The following is a 23,414-nucleotide window of genomic DNA, read 5'->3' on the forward strand; positions in this document are numbered from 1 at the left end:
TGGCCCAGCTCACAGTTGGTACCTGTCTGGAACTGGTTTGGCCCAGCTCACAGTTGGTACCTGTCTGGAACTGGTTTGGCCCAGCTCACAGTTGGTACCTGTCTGGAACTGGTTTGGCCCAGCTCACAGTTGGTACCTGTCTGGAACTGGTTTGGCCCAGCTTAGAGTTGGTACCTGTCTGGAACTGGTTTGGCCCAGCTCACAGTTGGTACCTGTCTGGAACTGGTTTGGCCCAGCTTAGAGTTGGTACCTGTCTGGAACTGGTTTGGCCCAGCTCACAGTTGGTACCTGTCTGGAACTGGTTTGGCCCAGCTAGAGTTGGTACCTGTCTGGAACTGGTTTGGCCCAGCTCACAGTTGGTACCTGTCTGGAACTGGTTTGGCCCAGCTCACAGTTGGTACCTGTCTGGAACTGGTTTGGCCCAGCTCACAGTTGGTACCTGTCTGGAACTGGTTTGGCCCAGCTCACAGTTGGTACCTGTCTGGAACTGGTTTGGCCCAGCTTAGAGTTGGTACCTGTCTGGAACTGGTTTGGCCCAGCTCACAGTTGGTACCTGTCTGGAACTGGTTTGGCCCAGCTTAGAGTTGGTACCTGTCTGGAACTGGTTTGGCCCAGCTCACAGTTGGTACCTGTCTGGAACTGGTTTGGCCCAGCTCACAGTTGGTACCTGTCTGGAACTGGTTTGGCCCAGCTCACAGTTGGTACCTGTCTGGAACTGGTTTGGCCCAGCTCACAGTTGGTACCTGTCTGGAACTGGTTTGGCCCAGCTTAGAGTTGGTACCTGTCTGGAACTGGTTTGGCCCAGCTTAGAGTTGGTGTCTGGAACTGGTTTGGCCCAGCTCACAGTTGGTACCTGTCTGGAACTGGTTTGGCCCAGCTCACAGTTGGTACCTGTCTGGAACTGGTTTGGCCGGTGCTTGGGCGGTGGAAACACAAAGAACTGGGGCTAAGTGAGAGGCCCCGGCTCCGACCCAGCCCTGGAACCAGTTTGGTGGGAAAGGAGTCTGTGCGCTACAATGGTAGATGAGTGCAAGCGAGGTTGTGGGGAAAATGTGGACTGGACTTTCAGTGATGTGGGTGTACTCTATATGGACCAGTGGAATGGACTGGATAAGGCCGGACTGAAGGGGCTCTGGACCTGAAACTATGAAGAGAAGGGACACGGACAGATGGAGGGTCACATTTAAGGGAATAATGACAGGATACAGGATTATTGATCTAAACTCATATTCTGGACACATTAGATTGAAGTTGTTGGAAGTTTAAAAAAAAATAAATAAATAAAAAGCATCAAATCATTTAGGGGGGCTTAAGAATAATTTAGGGGGGCTTCAGCCCCCCTAAAATAGGCCTAGTGACACCACTGCCTGATTTTCTGATGCAACAAGATATCTAAGCACTACAATGACCCCGAAAGTTCCTTTTGTGCCTCTGTAAATCTGCCCTTTCAGCTCCTCCACTCTTCTGTCCAGTTCACTGAAGACATCTGGTCATGATGGGACAGTTCATGGTCCTGTCACTGCCACACAGTGGACACAGTACTGTGGACTAGGAACGTGGTGTCATGGTGGAGGTCAAAGGTCATGGTGGAGGTCAAAGGTCATGGTGGAGGTTAAAGGTCATGGTGGAGGTCAAAGGTCATGGTGGAGGTCAAAGGTCATGGTGGAGGTTAAAGGTCATGGTGGAGGTCAAAGGTCATGGTGGAGGTTAAAGGTCATGGTGGAGGTCAAAGGTCATGGTGGAGGTTAAAGGTCATGGTGGAGGTCAAAGGTCACCAAAATGCCTAGTTTTTTCATAAATTCATTCCATTCTGACATGAGATCAAATGTGTCCTCAGTTCTGTTCCTCTGCTCCCCTGATCCCCCCCCCCCCCCCCCCCCCTTTGGCCCTTTACAGACACAGTACAGATTCAAACATGGACAGAACAGTAGTGTGGAGGAAACACTAGCACACATTTACAAACACTAGCACACATTTACAAACACTAGCACACATTTACAAACACTAGCACACATTTACAAACACTAGCACACATTTACAAACACTAGCACACATTTACAAACACTAGCACACATTTACAAACACTAGCACACATTTACAAACACTAGCACACATTTACAAACACTAGCACACATTTAGGAAACACTAGCACACATTTAGGAAACACTAGCACACATTTAGGAAACACTAGCACACATTTAGGAAACACTAGCACACATTTAGGAGGGAATCACTAACACTTCATTCATTCATTCATTTTCTGAACCTGAGTACAGTAGTACAGTAGTACCGCAGGAGTAGTACAGGAGGCTCCTGTACTACTCCTGCAGAACTACTATACTACTCCTGCGGTACTACTGTACTACTGCAGTAGTACAATAGTAGTACAACAGTAGTACAGTACTACTGCAGTAGTACAATAGTTGGACAATAGTAGTACTACTGTACTACTGCAGTAGTACTACTGTACTACTGCAGTAGTACAGTAGTACTGCAGGAGTAGTACAGTAGTACTGTAGAACAATGACTAAATAGGCTCCATGTGATGATTGACATTCCATTTTAAAGGTGTTTAATTGTTGCTGCAGTAAATGTTATGTTAGTGTAAACCAGAGTCATTAGTTCAAATGTGTGGAATGAATCCATGACGTGAGCGGTGACATTGGACAAATGATGAAACTGGACCAACAACATCACAGTACATTATGTGGACTAGTCTGTAGGCTAAAAATGAAGAAGAAAATAAACCATTTTATGATGAAATAACATTTTATTCTCAAAACAAGAACAAGAAAAGCACTCAGAGAGCACAGACCTTCACCAAGAGAGATCTGCCCCCCCCCCACCCACCCCCCTTCATTTTGTTCATAATTTTCTTCATTTTTGGTCATTTTGTTTTTATATTTTCTTCATTTTTCTCCATTTTCTTCATTATTTTCTTCATTTTTCTTCATTGTGTTTTTATATTCATTTTTCTTAATTTTGTTCAGTATTTATATTTTCTTTATTTTTGTGCATTTTGTTCATTTTTTCCTTCATTTGTATTCATGATGTGAGTGTCCACCCACCCACCCCACCCCACCCCTGGATCACCACCAAAATTTAATCATTTCTTCCTTGTGCCAGTATCAACATTTACTGAAAATTTCATGAAAATCCGTCCATAACTTTTGGAGATATCTTGCTAACAAACAAACAAACACGCATGCACACAAAGCAAAGCAATGCAATCACAATACGTCCTGGTCGAGGAAATAAATGTGTGTAAACAAACCGAAAAAAGTTGCAACAAACACAACAGTGATTAAACACTGCAGTTACAGTAGTTAAATACCTAAAAAACTGCAGTGCAAATAAAATACTTCAAGTAACATTATAAAATACCTGATATGTCTGATGTAAACATCCAAATGATTCCACATCAGGAGTTCTCTCACTTCTACTGTGTAGAAAGCCAGCGCCTCCCCACTGACACTAAACTGACAGGCAATCAGACACTCCCTTCTTAAGAAAAAACGATAAAAATGAATTGCTCTTTACAAAGACTCGGTTCCCGTCGTTCATTTTAAAGAGCCGTTCAAAAGATTCGATTCGTTGGTGAAGGTGACATGACTCCAGCTCAGTCTGCTTTAGTCCACATCAGTGGAACTGAATTCACTCAACTCTGTTTGCAAACACAGCAGTGTGTGTAGGTGTACAGGTCTGAGACGCAGGAGTGTGAGGTGGAAACAGAAGCACCACAGAGGGTTTGGACTGACAACAGGAGCACACACACACACACACACACACACACACACACACACACACACACACACACACACAGGGGTTTTCTCTCAGACTGCAGTGGAAGCTCTTCTTCCTCTAAACCAGTTCTGTCAAACTCATGTTAGTTCAGTTCCACATTCAGCCTAATATGACCTGAAGTGGGCCAGACCAGTCAAATAATATAAGTAATAGGAGAAGAACTTTTGAGTGTAAAAAGTAAATTCTGTAATGAAAATGTTTACGTCCGCAAATTGTACTTGAACATAACATGAACAAGTATGAACAAGCTGAAAATTCTTCAGTGTAATAGGTACGATGTTAATAATATTACAGAAAAAGTCAAAATACTTTACTCGGATGGGAGCCCTCCCCAAATTTTTTTCCACGTACAAACATGAAACTTGGTCCAGACATAGGCCATGGTAGGACAAGTAAAAAAAGGACATTATGGCCCCGCCCTAAACCCAACAGGAAGCCGGCCATATTGGATGGAAGTGTGGCCCTGTAAAATCCCACCCCTCATCCTTTCATTCTCCTCCTAGGGTTTACATCCAATTTGGACCAAACTGAGTGAAAATCACCTGCACACACATGTGATCAAAAGTGATCACCTACATTTCTGATCAAATGTTGGGCGTGGCTGTGAGGAGCTGGTGATAAAGCGGTCATTTTCAGAAGTATAAAAGTGTGTGTATCTCACGGAAGGTCGTATCAAGCCCACGATACGGTGTCCTCTCACTGTCGGTGGTCTCAGCGGTCGCATGGGGAGGTGGGAGGGGCCTTAACACCACATGTGGCTTGTGGCTCAATAGGCCCTGTGCCGGCTTTACTCGGCTTGGGCCTATTGAGTCTGCAGTGGGCACATGGGGACCAAAGCACCAGTGACGTGGTCTCCTTTCTCCTCTGTCTCCACTCTCACACATATTCACATTCACAACAGTCAGACCTTTAAGAACATGTACATGACATGTGCACAAACCACAGATTTAAGAACATGTACATGACATGTGCACAAACCACAGATTTAAGAACATGTACATGACATGTGCACAAACCACAGATTTAAGAACATGTACATGACATGTGCACAAACCACAGATTTAAGAACATGTACATGACATGTGCACAAACCACAGATTTAAGAACATGTACATGACATGTGCACAGACCACAGATTTAAGAACATGTACATGACATGTGCACAACCCAAAGATTTAAGAACATGTACATGACGTGCACACACCACAGATTTAAGAACATGTACATGACATGTGCACAACCCAAAGATTTAAGAACATGTACATGACATGTGCACACACCACAGATTTAAGAACATGTACATGACATGTGCACAAACCACAGATTTAAGAACATGTACATGACATGTGCACAAACCACAGATTTAAGAACATGTACATGACATGTGCACAAACCACAGATTTAAGAACATGTACATGACATGTGCACAAACCACAGATTTAAGAACATGTACATGACATGTGCACAAACCACAGATTTAAGAACATGTACATGACATGTGCACAGACCACAGATTTAAGAACATGTACATGACATGTGCACAACCCAAAGATTTAAGAACATGTACATGACGTGCACACACCACAGATTTAAGAACATGTACATGACATGTGCACAACCCAAAGATTTAAGAACATGTACATGACATGTGCACACACCACAGATTTAAGAACATGTACATGACATGTGCACAAACCACAGATTTAAGAACATGTACATGACATGTGCACACACCACAGATTTAAGAACATGTACATGACATGTGCACAAACCACAGATTTAAGAACATGTACATGACATGTGCACACACCACAGATTTAAGAACATGTACATGACATGTGCACAAACCACAGATTTAAGAACATGTACATGACATGTGCACACACCACAGATTTAAGAACATGTACATGACATGTGCACAGACCACAGATTTAAGAACATGTACATGACATGTGCACAAACCACAGATTTAAGAACATGTACATGACATGTGCACACACTACAGATTTAAGAACATGTACATGACATGTGCACACACCACAGATTTAAGAACATGTACATGACATGTGCACACACCACAGATTTAAGAACATGTACATGACATGGACACACCCACAGATTTAAGAACATGTACATGACATGTGCACACACCACAGATTTAAGAACATGTACATGACATGTGCACAAACCACAGATTTAAGAACATGTACATGACATGTGCACACACCACAGATTTAAGAACATGTACATGACATGTGCACACACCACAGATTTAAGAACATGTACATGACATGTACACAAACCACAGATTTAAGAACATGTACATGACATGTGCACAGACCACAGATTTAAGAACATGTACATGACATGGACACACCCACAGATTTAAGAACATGTACATGACATGTGCACACACCACAGATTTAAGAACATGTACATGACATGTGCACAAACCACAGATTTAAGAACATGTACATGACATGTGCACACACCACAGATTTAAGAACATGTACATGACATGTACACAAACCACAGATTTAAGAACATGTACATGACATGTGCACAGACCACAGATTTAAGAACATGTACATGACATGTACACAAACCACAGATTTAAGAACATGTACATGACATGTGCACAAACCACAGATTTGCACCTGCTCTGAATGAATGGGAGTCAATGGGACACGCCCAGTCAGGGTCCAATGGGACCATGTCCAATATAAAGTTTGTCGTAGAGCCACAAAAATCGGTACACAGATTCATCGTCAGGAGACAGACAAAAAATATTATTATGGCCACGCCCCTAAACCAACCCAAAGTCAACCATATTGGACTGAAATTTCCAAAATGCTGAGTCTGCATTTTCGCTGACGTCCTATTTTAACTATCTCCTCCTTGGGCGTTTGGCCAAATGAGCTCAAAATCAGTGTACAGTATCTAGAGAAGTGGGGCATCAAAAGTTAGCCAAATTTTTGGGATTGGGGTCACCGTTTTTGTGCGACGAGGTCACAAACTTTGCAAAGTTTTTTTGAAAATTTACCATTACAAAAATTGCTTCAGTTCAGGCATACAAACACCGATTTGAATCAAATTTGAATCAGACGTCTATCTCCCAGGCCTACCCCCATTTATTGGAAGAAATTTTAATTTCACGCTATAGTGCCCCCTACAAAGTTACCTTTACAACAATTACTTCAGCTCGGACATAAGAACACCAATTTGGCTCAAATTTGAGTCAGTTGTCAATCTCCCAGGCCTACACCCATTCATCAAAAGACATACAATTTGGCGCTAGAGCGCCACCTACTGAATGATGGACATACTTGTACCCGTGGCGAGGGCCTTTCAATGCCACTTGTGGCTTTAATAATAATAATAATAATAATAATATTATTATTATTATTATTATTATTATTATGATTATGATTATTATTATTATATCAGTGATAGGGACCCAAACATATGTGTGCTCCTGTTTTGAGTCAAAGCCTTCTTCCTGTACCTGTGGTCGTTCTGTTGAACCCTTCTCAGATCAGAACTCTGTGTTTTTACGGTGGAGGTCGGCTTTAGAACACATACACCTGTCAGTTCTTTTGTACATGTTAATGTTGTGCAGAACTAAACCAAACCTTTGTTTCCCAGAGTGGACTCTTTTTGCTTTTTGCTAACTCCATTGGGCCTGTTTCCAGTCCGTCACACCAGGAAACAAAGGTTTGGCTTTAGACCTGGACTGTCTTTAACTTTGTGATTGACCACTGTTCCTCAGGTAAGGGACCGGAGACCCTGTATGCCGGGCAAAAGCTCAATGATAATGAATGGCATACGGTGCGTGTGGTGCGCCGCGGCAAAACCTACAAGCTAACGGTTGACGATGATGTAGCAGAAGGTACTTACCTGCATCAACTCAGTTCTTGCTTTCAAAGATGTTCTTAGTTTTTTGGTGGTTCTTCATCATGGTGCATTTGGAACCACACAACAAACGCATGTACACATGCACCTAGTAGTGAGTGGACATCCATCTAATACTGTGAATGTAATTTTCTCCTTAAATCAGCCCTTCTGTGTTAGTGTCAGACAGTGTTCTCTTTTCTTTTGGGTTGTTTTTTTTTGTCTTTCTTTTCAACCCATCCCCTTCACCCTCCCCGTCTTCAGGCCAAATGGTGGGTGACCACACTCGTCTGGAGTTCCACAGCATCGAAACGGGCATCATGACGGAGCGCCGCTTCGCTTCCAGCATCCCGTCCAGTTTCATCGGTCATCTGCAAAGCCTCAGGTACTCCCAACACTGACCACTGACCATGAACAGTAGGCTGTTCCCCAGTTAACGTCACTGGAAATGGCTTTGGAACTTCAAATTAACACCTAATAGCAGGAGTTTACAGTCAGCACCAAAAATTATCTCCAGCTGCCGGGAATTCCCAACCTGTGGTTAGAGAGCCTTTGCAATAACCCCCCCCCCCCAGCCCCTTTGACTGTGTGAGACTTTCATATGGAAAAGAATCTGCTGTGAGGTATACAGATGCAAAGTGTGGGGGTGGGGGTGGGGGTGGGGGTGTCACAGATACAGTAGTTTTCTGTTTGTAGTTGTCATCAAGGTAATTTAAAACTAGCTTTAAAATTAGTAATTGCTAATTCCATCCATCCATCCATTTTCTTCCGCTGATCTGGGGCTGGGATGCGGGGGCAACAGTCTAAGCAGGGATGCCCAGACTTCCCTCTCCCCAGACTCTTCCTCCAGCTCTTCTGGGGGGACCCCGAGGCGTTCCCAGGCCAGCCCACAGACTTATGCTGTGTTTCCACTACGTGGTATCAACTCAACTTGACTCAACTCGACTCGACTCGGCCTTTTTGCGTTTCCATTACAAAAAAGGTCCTGGAATCTGGTACCTGGTACTAGTTTTTTGGTCTCTCCTCCGCTGAGGTTCCAGGACTGGGGACCAGATACTAAAGGTGACACTGTGTAAACACTGCAGACCACTGATTGGTCAGAGTCGTCTCTGTGTCCCGTCATTTTCCAAAAACAGATGCAGAAGTTTCCAGTAAATCTGTCAGTAGGTGAATCCACATGATGACAGTCTGTAAAACTACACCATGGTTTGTCCAGGAGGTTCAGACGCAAACATTCAGCAGGAGTTTGACCAGACAACAGGCAACCAGTGAGTTTATCAGCAACTGTGAGCAGAGCACACAGAAGGAACGCACCGCATCGCTATGACGACCAGGGACTGGAAAGAGGGAGGATCTGGAATGGAAACGGTCTGGAATAGGACCTGGTACCAGAGTGGAAACGGTCTCGAATAGGACCTGGTACCAGAGTGGAGTTGAGTCGAGCCAGTTCCATGGAGTGGAAACGTGGCATTAGTCTCTCCAGTGTGTCCTAGGTCTTCCCTCAGGTCTCCTCCTGGTGGGACATGCCCAGAACACCTCCCCTGGAAGGAGTCCAGGAGGATCTGAACCAGATGTCTGATCCACCTCAGCTGGTTCCTCTGGATGTGGAGGAGCAGCGGTTCTACTCTGAGCTCCTCCCCCTATCCCTAAGGGTGGACCCAGACACTGTGTGATTTTAGAGACCATTTGTCACTGGTGCTTCTCTTTGTGGATGGGTCCAGATGTTCCTCTGATGGTGTGTGGTGCTTGGTGCAGTGGACATGGGCTAAGGAGAAGACATGAACACCTCACCACCAGCAATCATGTGTTCGCAACGAAAACTGAGCTGTTTGAAATCCTGCTCGCTCCTGGTGAGGGTATGGCACTGTCAAAGCACTGCCACGAGCCCATGGGCCTCAGATTCTCACACTGTGCATGCGCGAACACAGAAGCAGAAGTGTGAATTCCCAAGAAAATGTTTGCACAAACAAACCAAAGCATGGTTGCTAATGCTAAGCTAACAGTAGCTGTCTATTGTCCTAGTGCAGTTTATCTGTTGCATCTTCCCTCTAGTTCCCTTTGCTGTAGGACTGACAGCCCATACTGTCCACGTCTGGACAAACAACTCCTGCACCAAACACCTGGTCGTCTTTTCTTCTGTTTTGATTCCTCACAGATAATGGCACATGTTACCAAAGCAGCTCGTTGGTTTGTGTTTAGCACTACCATTTGGTGACTCACACCAATACACAATCGTCTATGCACATACGGATTCCTTGGTATTTTAATGTCGTATTTCCAGATACAACAGTTGAATGTGTGGTGCGTCCTCTGGTGTATGGTCCTACAGTGTGGTGTATCCTCTGGTGTATGGTCCTACAGTGTGGTGCGTCCTCTGGTGTATGGTCCTACAGTGTGGTGCATCCTCTGGTGTATGGTCCTACAGTGTGGTGTATCCTCTGGTGTATGGTCCTACAGTGTGGTGTATCCTCTGGTGTATGGTCCTACAGTGTGGTGCATCCTCTGGTGTATGGTCCTACAGTGTGGTGCGTCCTCTGGTGTATGGTCCTACAGTGTGGTGCATCCTCTGGTGTATGGTCCTACAGTGTGGTGCGTCCTCTGGTGTATGGTCCTACAGTGTGGTGCGTCCTCTGGTGTATGGTCCTACAGTGTGACAACAGGAATGGTGAGCCTGACTTTACCATTGATTCGCAGTTTGAGATGGAGCTGCGTGCAATGATTGAAATAATCGCACAGTGTATGGACGCCTTTAGTATCCAACATAGAGGACCCCTAATACTAATAGGGTCATCGGGGACCCCTAATTAGAGATGGGAATTGATAAGAATTTAACAATTCCCATTCCATTATCAATTTTGTTTATCGATCCAATTCCTTATTGATTCTCATTGGCTGAGGGAATAAAAGAGTACAAACAGGTGTGTTTGCATGAACTGTCTTTTATATTTCCATCTGCACAGAAAATAGAACATATACAGTATGAACTAATAATAAGAACAGATGACGCCGGGCCCGGTTCGGAGTGGGGGGGGTGGGGGCGTACAGTGACAGTGAAACTCCAGACTCTTTACTAATTCCTCTATTGCTGCATTTCTACTACGTGGAACCGGTTCGACTCTGCTCGTCTCCTGTTGTTGTGCTCCTCATTTCCTTTCCCCTACCTTCAGAAACTTGTATTTGAGGGGGTACGACGTTTGTTGCTCGCACCGGAACCGGAACTGGGCCCAGATGACAACCTGGTGTTCACTCTACATTAACAAGCGTCGCTAAGTAGTGAATCAAATACGTGACATTCCTGTAAATGAATCCCATGCTGTGGACAAATGTTTGAACAGATTGGAGGGATTCCACCTTTATTAGAAATGGAAGCTTTGACAGTGTTCTACTGGACCTGGTGTGGTCTGTTTGGACCCGGTGTGGTCTGTTTGGACCCGGTGTAGTCTGTTTGGACCCGGTGTGGTCTGTTTGGACCCGGTGTGGTCTGTCACTCGGGGGAGTTTGGGGGGGGGATTCTGTCAGAGTTCAGATGGGCTCATGTTCAGTCACTAGGGCAGAGTTGTCAAACATGTGTCCCGGGGGCCAAATGCATCCCCCCAAAGGGTCCAGTTCGGCCCCTGAGGTGTTTTTGCCTAGTGCAAAAATTCCACTGTCTTGAATTGAATTAAGCAAAAAAAAAAAAAAAAAAAAATTAGCTTGAATTAAGGAAAAAATCTTGAATTAAGCAAAAAAAAAAAATCTTCAATTAAGTAAAAAAAAAAAAAAATTCAATTAAGCCCAAAAAAATCTCAAATTTAGCAAAAAATCTGGAATTAAGCCAAAAAATCTTCAATTAGTTAAAAAAAAATTCAATTAAGCCAAAAAAAATCTCAAATATAGTAAAAAAAATCTTGAATTAAGCCAAAAAAAATTCTTCAATTAAGTAAAAAAAAATTAAACCAAAAAAAAATCTTCAATTAAGTAAAAAAATCTTTAATTAAGCAGAAAAAAAAATCTTAAGTAAAAAAAAATCTTCAATTAAGCAAAAAAAAATCTAGAATTAACAACTTCATTTTTTTCTTTGTTTTAGTGCAAAAAAAATCACATTAAATTGTGAAACTCTTTCCATTTCCAAACTCTCCTGTACCAATAAAATGTGACTAACCTGAACAAATGTGTCCAACCTGAAATGTCTGTATTAAATTCAGTCCAGTTTGAACTCTTTTCTTCCTGTTCCTCAGTGTTTAGTGTCTTTGCAGATCTGATCCAGAATGCACATGGACTAATGAGAAATGGAGGAAGAAGACTGAGAAAATTACACTACATTTTCTTACGTTTTTTATCTTAAATTTCAGTTTTTTCAGGGTTTTTTTTTTTTTGGATAGTTTAAAAATGTAAGTATTTTCATCATTTAATGTTTTTTTTATACTAAAACAAAGACAAAAATTTGCAGTTGTCATTATTTCTAGGTTCTTCTGTTTTTATTTTTCTGGTCCGGTCCACTGCAGATCAAATTTAGCTGAATATGGAACTGAACTAAAATGAGTTTGACAGCCCTGACTTCTGCTGTATTTTTGGGTCCAATCAGACCTGAAATGACCTATTGTTTTGGCTAACGTTCCTTCTTAGTAAAGCTCTTGGTTTCCTGATCAGATCTCTCATGGTTTTTGTCTTCATTTTGTGATTCTGAACCTTGTGCTCCTACATAATTAATCTTGACTTATTTCCTCATGGCCCACCCTGGAGCCCAGGGCCTCGGTGAAGGATCTCCATCTCCTGCGGTCACCAGTAGTCTTCTTTGCCTCTTGCCCTGAGGTGTTGGCGTGGGTTAGATCTTTTGTGACACCTCTTCTCCAAGACAATCATGGCTTTCCTCTTTTTCTTTTCCCCTGTGGGTTCCAGTCAAATGCTTTTCTAGTGATGGAGGTATGTGGCTTTCAGAAAGTGTGACCTATCCATCACCACTTCCTTCTTCTTATTGTCATCTCAACTGGATCCTGACTTGCTCTCTCCACCAAGGCCTGATTGCTGATCTTGTTTGGCTGCCAAATCCCTAAGATGTATCATAATCTTGTGTTGGCGAATGTCTGGAGGTTTTTGATTTCATCTTTGAGAGACCCCAAGTTTCGCATCCGTACAGGAGAATAGACTTGACGTTTGTTTCGAAGATCCGAAGTTTGGTTCTGGTATTGATGTTTTTTGCCCTCCACACTGGCTTTAGCTGTGAGAATGCAGCTGTGGCTTTCCCTGTGCGCCCCTCTATATCCTTAGATGTCCCTCCGCCGTTGCTGATGACACTCCCAAGGTAAGTGAGATCCTTCACTGTCTCCAGCTCTGTTCCTCTGCAGCACAAGGGTCTGGCTTTCCTAACTGTTTTAACCCACATCTCTTTTGTTTAAATTGCATTGATTGACAGACCCACTCGACCTGAGTTCTGTTCCAGTTTCTGTGTCTTCTCCCCCATCTGGCTGATGCTGTGGCTCAGGAGGACAAGGTCATCTGTGAAGTTGAGGTTATCTAACATGTCCATCAACGTCCACTGTACCCCTGTCCTTCCTTCCTTTGTAGTTTCCCTCATGACCCAGTCGAGTACAGTTATGAACAGTAGTGGGCTTCAGAGGCACCCCTGTGGCACTCCAGTGGTCATGTTGAAGGGTTCTGTCAGGTGTCTGCCTTCATGAGATACTTGGGCTTGGAAGTTTGTGTAGAACACTTTAATCATGCTGATGATCTTTGTGAGTATTCCATAGTGGGCAAGGATGTTCCAGAGTGTGTTCCTGTCGACTGAATTGAAGGCCTTCTCATAATCAATAAAGACCCCATACAGTTGGGAGTTGAATTCTGCAGACTGTTCCACTATGATTCTAAGGGTTGTGATCTGGTCGCTGCAGGATCTGTTTGGGTGAAAGCCTGCTTGGTTGTCCCTAAGTTTAGAGTCCATGGCGCTTGCTGTCCGGTTGAGGATTATCCTGCAGAGTAGCTTGCCGGCAACTGAGAGTGGCATTATGCCCCTCCAGTTCTTGCACTGGGTCAGGTCTCCCTTCTTTGGTAGTTTAATGGTGGTGCCTATCTTCCAGTCTGAGGGTATCTTCTCTTCTTGCCATATCTTGTTCAGCAGAGGGTGTAGGGCACTAACAGACAGCTTGTCTGCCACTTTCCAAGCTTCAGGGGGAATGCCGTCAGGGCCTGTGGCTTTACCGTTCTTTAGTGATAAGATGGCCTTGCGGATTTCTGCCTTGCTTGGTGGTCCGGTGCGTATGTCAAGTGCTTCTGGTTGAGGTTCAACTTCCGGTGGATCTGGTGGAGGTGTGTGATTTAGAATTTCCTCAAAATGTTCTCTCCAAAGGTCCATGTCCTTTGTTGAAAGTATCTTGCCTTCTTTGTCTTGCATCAGCTTGTTAGATTGCCTCCTTGTGCAACTCAAAGTTTTTGTGACTCTGTAGAGAGTTTTCATGTCCTGTTTTGCAGCAGCCTCTTCTGCTTCAGCGACAATGTCCGAGACCCACTTCCTTTTATGCCTCCTACAGCAGTCTGCGTTCTAGTCTTTTACAGCATTTGCCTTCTGGTTCCTGGTTTTGCTGTTTTCAATCTTTGCTTTCAGGTTGTGTCTTTCCTCCACCTTCTCCCACGTCTCCTGACTCATCCACTCCTTCTTCTCTCTCCTAACCTTTCTCAGAACCTCTTCACATGTGCTTGTGTAGGCTTCCTTGATGATGGACATTCGGATTCGATGTCATCATCCTTTTTCTCTTCATCATCTGAATTGTAGCGTAGAGCATCGAAGCGGTTTGCCAGGATGAGTATGAACTCTTGCTTTGTTTCCGGGTTTTTCAGCCAGCCCACATTATACTTTGTTGTCTTCTGTTGTTTCTTTCTACATGCTGCTAGCTGTATCCTGCAGGTGGCCAAGAGTAAGTGGTGGTCTGAGCCGACATCCGCGCTTCTCTTTATTCTGCAGTCTTGTAGGGTTCCGCGCCATCTTCTTGAGATTGCGATATGGCCAATCTGGTTTTCCGCAGATCCGTCAGGTGATCGCCAGGTTACTTTATGGCTCTTTGTTCTTTGTGTAGGAACAAGGTGTCGCCTATTACCAGGTCATTCATGGAGCAGAAGTCCACAAAGAGCTCTCCATTGTGGTTCATGGTCCTGACGCCATGCTTCCCCATCACTCTTTCGTTGCCACTGTCTGCTGACCCCACTTTGGCATTCATATCACCCATAAGTATGGTGATGTCCCTGTCCTTGCATGTGGCCATGGTGGCTTTCGTAGAATTCCTCTTTATCTGCTTCACTTGTGTCGTTGGGGGGGGGGGGGGGGGCATAAGCCTATAGTATGGTTGTTTGTTGACAGTGGGATGTAAACATTGCCATGATAATTCTGGCTGAGATGGATTCCCATTCCTTCAGGCGCCGTGTGCTTGACTTTGACATGAGGATTCCCACTCCTCTGATGTATGCTGGGAGTCCAGAGTATATGATGGTTTCTCCACTCTGCAGGGTTGGTTTACCACTTCCGAGCCATCTTGATTCACTTAAACCAACTATTTCAATCTTCAGCCTCTTCATTTCTGCAGCTACTTGGTGAATTCTTCCAGTTTGATGGAGGGTTCTAACATTCCATGATGCAATTCTAGTACTATATTTAGGGGACAAAAGTTTCGGTCAGTTTGACGTCATGGGCTGACCTCTGCCAGGAATGTCTTCAAGTCTATTTTCACACCTCTTCCCGCAAGCTATTCCACTGGCAGGTTGAGACCTTTTCACTGAGGTTTTGGTAATCCATTTTATCCACCTGTGGGTGATTGGCCCAGGGGCTTCCTGTGCACCTATTGGCCTCAGGGTTCGCGGATGGAATCCGCGTTACCCTGAGTTCACCCCTGCACCACGATGGGGCCCACTCAACTGCGTGTGGGGACAGCTGCAGCCGCTGCATCCCTAGGTGCTCTGATTTCACAGGGGTACATGATTAGTAAACTAACTGAAACTGAGGCCAACCTAGTTTTTCAAATATGGGGGAACTGGAGAATAAAGCTACGACCGAGTATTAGGACCACAGAAGAAAAGAAAAACACTGGGCACTACCAGAATAAAGTCATAAAATATGGAGATAAACCCTGTAATTTTATGAGAATAAAGTCGAATACAAAAAGAATCACAATGTTACACTGTAAAAAAAATCTGTAATTGAACAGAATTTTCACTGTTTATTTGACAGATTTTTCCTGTATTTTTCAGATACACGAAAATATCAATGAAATGACAAAAACAGACTGACTTTACATGTCAAATGGAAAAGAACAGGAAAAAACTGTAACTGTGAATAACCAAAACATTTCCTTTTTTTAAAAGATTTTTTTTTCTTTTTTCACAGTAAAATACAGTTAAAATACATTTACAAATGTATCAAAATTTCACAAATATTTCTTTTCTATTTATGAGATTAAACTGTTAATTTAAAGTTTAAGACTGTATAAAAAAATTGTTAATAAAATGAGATAAAATTACTGACAGTTAACAGTAACAGAAGTATTAGTTCTGTCAGTTGAACCAGACTTGTTTGTTAATTGACAAATATCTTGTGTAATTACAGGAGGTTTCACAACAAAAATGTTGAATAAATGTATTTTTGTGAATGTATAACATGTATAAGCACTGATAAACTGTCCAAATACAGTTTTTATCAGTGGATTGGACAACTGAGTCTCATTGAAAATTATTTATATATATATTTATAGGGAGTTGGATTGTTTTAATACATGAAAATATTCTTTATTAAACAGTAAAAAGTAAAAAAAAAAAAAATATATGAAAAATATCATGTAAAGTTAGGGCAAAAAACTATATTTGAATTATGGAAAATTACCGTATTTTTATGAGATGGTTATTTTTACGTTATTTAACAGTATTTTTTCGGCACCCCAGCTGAGGGAATATTACTTTTTTTTTATGATTTTTTTTTTTTTAACAGTGTATGAGAATAAATTCATAGTTATGAAAAAAAAAAACAAAACCTCATAATTTAACAAAAATGTCATTGGTTTATGAGATTGAAGTCGTCATATTCTGACAATAAAGCCATAATATTACCAGAATAATGTGTTAATTTAAACCAGGTGGTGTAAATCTGCTAATTTCCCAGAATGCAGTGGTGCCCTGCTGGTCCACAGCAGTAGTATCTGTGTTGGATAAAGGACTGGATCTGAACTAGTCTCAGTAAATCTGCTCAGTCCCAGTACATCATGCATATATTCACTGGGGTCAGTCCACGGTCTACTGGAAATGACCTTTGGATTGGGGGGGGGCACGGACTGCACCGCCTTGTACCCCCATAGTACTATAAGTAGGACGGAAACCGACGGAGCATTTCATTATATTAGAACATATTGTTGTAGTTAGTTTTACACATTTTACACAGCGTGTGGTTGTGCTTGTGTGTCGTCAAAGGTTTGCATTCCTGAACACACCAGTAACAGTACATCTCACAAAACACAGTTAATTTCGGTTCATGACTTTACCGTGTCAGACGTCTTTGTATTTTATACATCGGGTACTCTTTCCACTGTGCTCTGACTTAAACTGCGTGCCCATGCCAAACACATGACTGCTGGTGTTTCTCCACCTTCCTCCAATACTTCTGTAAAAACAGCTGTTTGGTTAAATCCGGCCTGCCCCGGGGGTGGGGGTTGGGGGTGGGGGGTCGCATAATTTAAATTAACTCACCAGTTATGTTTGGGATGGAAGGACTAACCCAGAAGAAATGAAGAATTCACCAAAAAAGAAGGGTTGAGGTTTTATAAAGTTACAACAATAGCTTGATTTCATTGCTTCAGGCAAAAATAGAAAAAGTTACAAAAAAGAAAAGAAGTCAGTTATAGACTAGTCTAACATCAAACACACTGTTCATCTCAGTCTTTGTCTCTTCTACATGAAAATCTTCTTCATTACATTTTGTAGTCTTCAGTCACTTGGAAGACTTCCCACTGTTTAGTTATTCCCCTATTTAGTTACATAAATCCAACCTTCACATATGATTGGTTTGACAGTTGTTGCTGGGTAAAACATGCCACAGTTTACACCAGGTAAGCTAATTCTAAGAAAAACCACATTTTAAAAGTTCCCCTGAGTTAATCACATCTTGGTTTGACATTTGCACCAACAGCTGAGCTTACACTGCAGAGTTCAACCACAAAGAGTTTCCGTAAATACGTCGAGTTCCAACACTTGTGCAATTCTTGACCACAGAAAGTCCCTAAATTCATAACCCAGATTAACTCAGCTCGCTTTTACCACAAAGCTGCCAGAGAAGATCTTTTTCTTAGAACCTGACCTTTTCTCCAAGTTCAGCACACACCGACCTGAAACAACCCTGATGTCTGATGGTTTTCTGACATTTTAAAGTTCAAGTCATTCAAAGTCACACCTTCAACTTCCATTTAACGTAAGATACGTCTTAGAGCATAACTGGTAAATCTAAGTGTAAATATTTGACCACTTGCCTGTTTGTGTCCTCTTCTCAGATTTAATGGAATGCTGTACATCGACCTGTGCAAGAACGGTGACATCGACTACTGTGAACTCAACGCCCGCTTCGGAATCCGGTCCATCATAGCCGACCCGGTCACCTTTAAGTCCAAGAGCAGCTACCTGAGCCTGTCCACGCTGCAGGCCTACACCTCCATGCACCTGTTCTTCCAGTTCAAGACCACCTCCTCCGACGGATTCATCCTGTTCAACTCTGGAGACGGAAACGACTTCATCGCCGTGGAGCTGGTCAAAGGGTGAGTGGACTCCTGTCCTCTTCTGAACATGGGCCCTCTATACCAGGGCTGTCAAACATGCAAATGTGGCCCCCCAAAGGGTCCAGTTCAGCCCCTGGGACATTTTTGCCAAGTGCAAAAATTCCACAGTCTTGAATTGAATTAAGCAAAAAAGAAAAAAAAAATCGAGCTTGAATTAAGGAAAAAATCTTGCATTAAGCCAAAAAAATCTTCAGTTAAGTAAAAAAAATCTTGAATGAAGTGGAAGAAAAAACAAAACAAACCCCCCCCCCCCTTAAATTTAGCAGAAAATCTTGAATGTAAGCCAAAAAAATCTTCAATTAAGTAAAAAAAAAAAAAAAAAATTCAATTAAGTAAAAAAAAATCTGGAATTAAGCAAAAAAAATCTTCAATTAAGTAAAAAAAAATCTTGAATTAAGCAAAAAAAAAAAAAATCTTCCATTAAGGAAAATTTATTTATTTTTTTTAAATCTTCAATTAAGCAAAAAACAAACAAAAAAAACTTCCATTAAGTAAAAAAAAAAAATCTTCAATTAAAAAAAATAAAATAAAATAAAATCTTGAGTTAAGCCAAAAAATTCTCAAATTAAGCAAAAAATCTTGAATTAAGCCAAAAAAAAAATCTAGAATTAACAACTTAGTTTTTTGTCTTTTTTTTAGTGCAAAAAATAATATTAAATTCTGAAAATATTTCCATTTCCAAACTCTCCTGTACCAGTAAAATGTGAATAACCTGAACAAATGTGACTAACCCGAAATGTCTAAAGAAAATTCAGCACAATTTTAATAATTTTTCTTCCTGTTCCTCAGTGTTTAGTGTCTTTGTAGATCTGATCCAGAATGCACATGGACTAATGAGAAGTGGAGGAAGAAGACTGAGAAAATTTTACTAACTTTTCTTACATTTTTTAAATTCAAATTTCAGTTTTTTCAGTTTTTTTTGGGATAGTTTATAAAAGTAAGTATTTTCATAATTTATTGTTTTTTCTCACTAAAACTAAGACAAAAAATTGGAGTTGTCATTATTTCTAGGTTCTTCTGTTGTTATTTTTCTGGTCCGGCCCACTGCAGATCAGATTTAGCTCAATATGGAACTGAACTAACATGAGTTTGACACTCCTGCTATCTGAGGGCGTTGAAGATTTCCAGGATGGTGGTTGGTCCATTTCACTGTGTGGGTGTGACTGTCCACGGTGTTTTCACTGACTTTCCAAAAAGACACATCTTTATTGCAGTAAAAATACAAAAGTCATTTCTTTGAAGTGTACCTAAGGTATAGAAGTAAACGTTTAAAGGACCCTTCCACCGGCTTCCTGAACACACCAGTAACAGTAAATGTCAAAAAACACAATTAATTTCGGTTCATGAATTTACCGTGTCAGACGTCTTTGTATTTTATACATCGGGTACTCTTTCCACTGTGCTCTGACTTAAACTGTGTGCCCATGCCAAACACATGACTGCTGGTGTTTCTCCACCTTACAAACAGCTGTTTGGTTAAATCCAGCCTGCCCTGGGGGGGGGGGGGGGGGGGGGGGGGGGGGTCGCATAATTTAAATTAACTCACCAGTTATGTTTGGGATGGAAGGACTAACCCAGAAGAAATGAAGAATTCACCGAAAAAGAAGGGTTGAGGTTTTATAAAGTTACAACAATAGCTTGATTTCATTGCTTCAGGCAAAAATAGAAAAAGTTACAAAAAAGAAAAGAAGTCAGTTATAGACTAGTCTAACATCAAACACACTGTTCGTCTCAGACTTTGTCTCATCTCATGTCCCATTTTAGTCTTCAGTCACTTGGAAGACTTCCATATTTGGTTCATAATCTCAATGACTGGTTGAACACTTGTTGAACACATGCCACAGTTTACACCAGGTAAACTAATTCTAAGAAAAACCACATTTTAAAAGTTCCCCTGAGTTAATCACACCTTGGTTTGGCATTTGCACCAACAGCTGAGCTTACACTGCAGAGTTCAACCACAAAGAGTTTCCGTAAGTACGTCGAGTTCCAACACTTGTGCAATTCTTGACCACAGAAAGTCCCTAAATTCATAATCCAGATTAACTCAGCTCGCTTTTACCACAAAGCTGCCAGAGAAGATCTTTTTCTTAGAACCTGACCTTTTCTCCAAGTTCAGCACACACCGACCTGAAACAACCCTGATGTCTGATGGTTTTCTGACATTTTAAAGTTCAAGTCATTCAAAGTCACACCTTCAACTTCCATTTAATGTAAGATACGTCTGACAGGCGCTCTGAACCTCATGTCACATCCTACTTATGATGGACGCTCCTGTGTCGACTGTTCATCTATGAGCTCATAGAACTGTTCTCCACTCATAGAACTGTTCTCCACTCATAGAACTGTTCTCCGCTCATAGAACTGTTCTCCGCTGTTTCTTCAGGTACATCCACTATGTGTTCGATCTTGGAAATGGACCGAACCTGATCAAAGGGAAAAGTGAACGGGCTCTGAACGACAACCAGTGGCACAACGTGGCCATCACACGAGACAACAGCAACACCCACACAGTGAAGGTGGACGCCACCACCACCAGCCAGAGCATCAACGGAGCCAAAAACCTGGATCTGAAAGGTACCGCTGGCATGAACCTTTGACCCCTGGAAACATCCTCACAGCTTCCATGACCTTCATTTCCATTCACATCCTTTAGTTTTCTGCCTGTTCATCTGTAGGTGCACTTCCATTCAGATTTAGACTCAAGGACATTCTGACCAACAACGGCCCCTTCTCCACCACATTCACAGGAAACTATGAACCTGGGAACAGAATCCCTGCTCATCTGTGTGGGTTGGGTTTCCACTGCTCAGATCGCAGGTTCTGTCCGTTGTGCTAATGCTGTGGTTCCGTCTCCACAGGGGACCTGTTCATTGCAGGTCTGGGTCCAGGCATGTATGGGAACCTGCCAAAGCTGGTGGCCTCCAGGGAAGGCTTCCAGGGCTGCTTGGCGTCGGTGGACCTGAACGGGCGCCTGCCGGACCTGATCAGTGACGCTCTGTTTCGTAGCGGGCAGATAGAGCGTGGATGTGAAGGTACACCGTCGCTCAAATCCGACTTTGCCTTAGACTCCTGGGGCCCAAACCCTGAGCTGAACTCCAGCTCCTCCTTCTTCCAGTTGAATGCTAACAGTAGCTCCAGAGGCCTGCAGCCCTACAGGAGCACCTCCGTCCTGCTCAGCCTACTGCTGGCATCTGTCACACAGGCTTAAACAGCGGCCAAACACCAACAAACCTACCATACCACTGTCACATTTACCACCTGTCCATCTGTCTGTCTGTCCGCCTGAGGTGGGAGGAGTTAGTCTGTCCGTCTGAGGTGGGAGGAGGAGTTAGTCTGGAGCACAAACACTGCCAGGTGCTGCTTTTGGATCCATCAGCATTTTGTAGCTTTTTTTTTTGGGGGGGGGGGGTTGTTTTTTTTACAGTTTCTACACAAATTTAACATCAGGGAATCTTCTGTTTTATGTGATGATTTAAATGTGACCAAAGCACAACAACAGCTGGTAGAAGTGGAGTCAGATCGGAAGGATGGGAGCATGTGTGGGACCGACGGGGACACGTCTGAGACCAAAGCAACAGGACGACTGTCTGAATGAGAACGGACGAAAGACTTAGGACACGCTTCCTCTACGTGGTATCGACTCGACTCAACTCAACTCCACTCCACTCCACTCGGCCTTTTTGCGTTTCCATTAGAAAAAAGGACCTGGAATCTGGTACCTGGTACTAGTTTTTTGGTCTCACCTCTGGTGAGGTTCCAGGACTGTGGACCAGATGCTAAAGGTGACACTGTGTAAACACTGCAGACCTCTGATTGGTCAGAGTGGTGTGTGTGCCCCGCCCTTTTCCAGTAAATCTGTCAGTAGGTGAATCCACATGATGACAGTCTGTAAAACTACACCATGGTTTGTCCAGGAGGTTCAGACGCAAACATTCAGCAGGAGTTTGACCAGACAACAGGCAACCAGTGAGTTTAACAGCAACTGTGAGCAGAGCACACAGAAGGAACGCACCGCATCGCTATGACGACCAGGGACTGGAAAGAGGGAGGATCTGGAATGGAAAGGGTCTGGAATAGGACCTGGTACCAGAGTGGAACCAGTCTGGAATAGGACCTGGTACCAGAGTGGAAAGGGTCTGGAATAGGACCTGGTACCAGAGTGGAAAGGGTCTGGAATAGGACCTGGTACCAGAGTGGAAAGGGTCTGGAATAGGACCTGGTACCAGAGTGGAGTTGAGTTGAATCGAGTTGAGTTGAGCTGAGTCGAGCCGGTTCCATGTAGTGGAAAGGCGACATTATACATGTGAACATTTGGACAGTGTCCTTGGTCCTTGGTCCGTGGTCCGCTGGTTCTTGGTCCTTGGTCCATGGTCCACTGGTCCTTGGTTCACTGTTCCTTGGTCCATGGTCCACTGGTCCTGGTCCTGGTCCATGTAGTTAGTTCCGACCCAAACTTGCCAAAGTTTGTTCTCCTTCGTTGGTCCTGGTTGAAGTCCAGTCCAGTGGTATCAGCAGATGTTTCCATTTTCCTGTGCGGTCCTGGTCCATGGTCCACTGGTCCTGGTCCTGGTTGAACTCCAGTATCAGTATTGTATCAGCAGATGTTTCCATCTTCCTGTGCTCCTCATGGACTCTGTTTTTTTTGTCTCTAGTCGTCCTTTTTGCATGTCCAACGTCTCTTTGACTCCTCCTCTCTCTTTGACTCCTCCTCATTTGTCCAACAGTTCTTTGACTCCTCATTGGTCTGTCTCTTTGACTCCTCCTCTCTCTTTGACTCCTCCTCATTTGTCCATCAGTTCTTTGACTCCTCCTCATTGGTCCGTCTCTTTGACTCCTCCTCTCTCTTTGACTCCTCCTCATTTGTCCAACAGTTCTTTGACTCCTCATTGGTCCGTCTCTTTGACTCCTCCTCTCTCTTTGACTCCTCCTCATTTGTCCATC

General features: G+C 43.1%; 1 protein-coding gene across 1 annotated transcript in view; it reads left to right on the forward strand.

Annotated features, from left to right (window-relative positions):
- Nucleotides 1-7,530: 7,530 nt before the first annotated feature.
- Nucleotides 7,531-23,414, forward strand: part of LOC115416911 (neurexin-3a-like) — a gene marked incomplete at its 5' end in the record, with an annotated part of 64,725 nt that continues 48,841 nt past the window's right edge. The window contains 5 exons of the mRNA XM_030130781.1: nt 7,531-7,693; nt 7,960-8,080; nt 18,189-18,449; nt 20,857-21,047; nt 21,332-21,505. Coding sequence (XP_029986641.1) covers nt 7,531-7,693; nt 7,960-8,080; nt 18,189-18,449; nt 20,857-21,047; nt 21,332-21,505 — 910 coding nt within the window. The remainder of the gene's footprint in view (nt 7,694-7,959; nt 8,081-18,188; nt 18,450-20,856; nt 21,048-21,331; nt 21,506-23,414) is intronic.

This window comes from Sphaeramia orbicularis, unplaced genomic scaffold (genome assembly GCF_902148855.1).
Source record: "Sphaeramia orbicularis unplaced genomic scaffold, fSphaOr1.1, whole genome shotgun sequence".
NCBI classification, from domain to species: Eukaryota; Metazoa; Chordata; class Actinopteri; order Kurtiformes; family Apogonidae; genus Sphaeramia; species Sphaeramia orbicularis.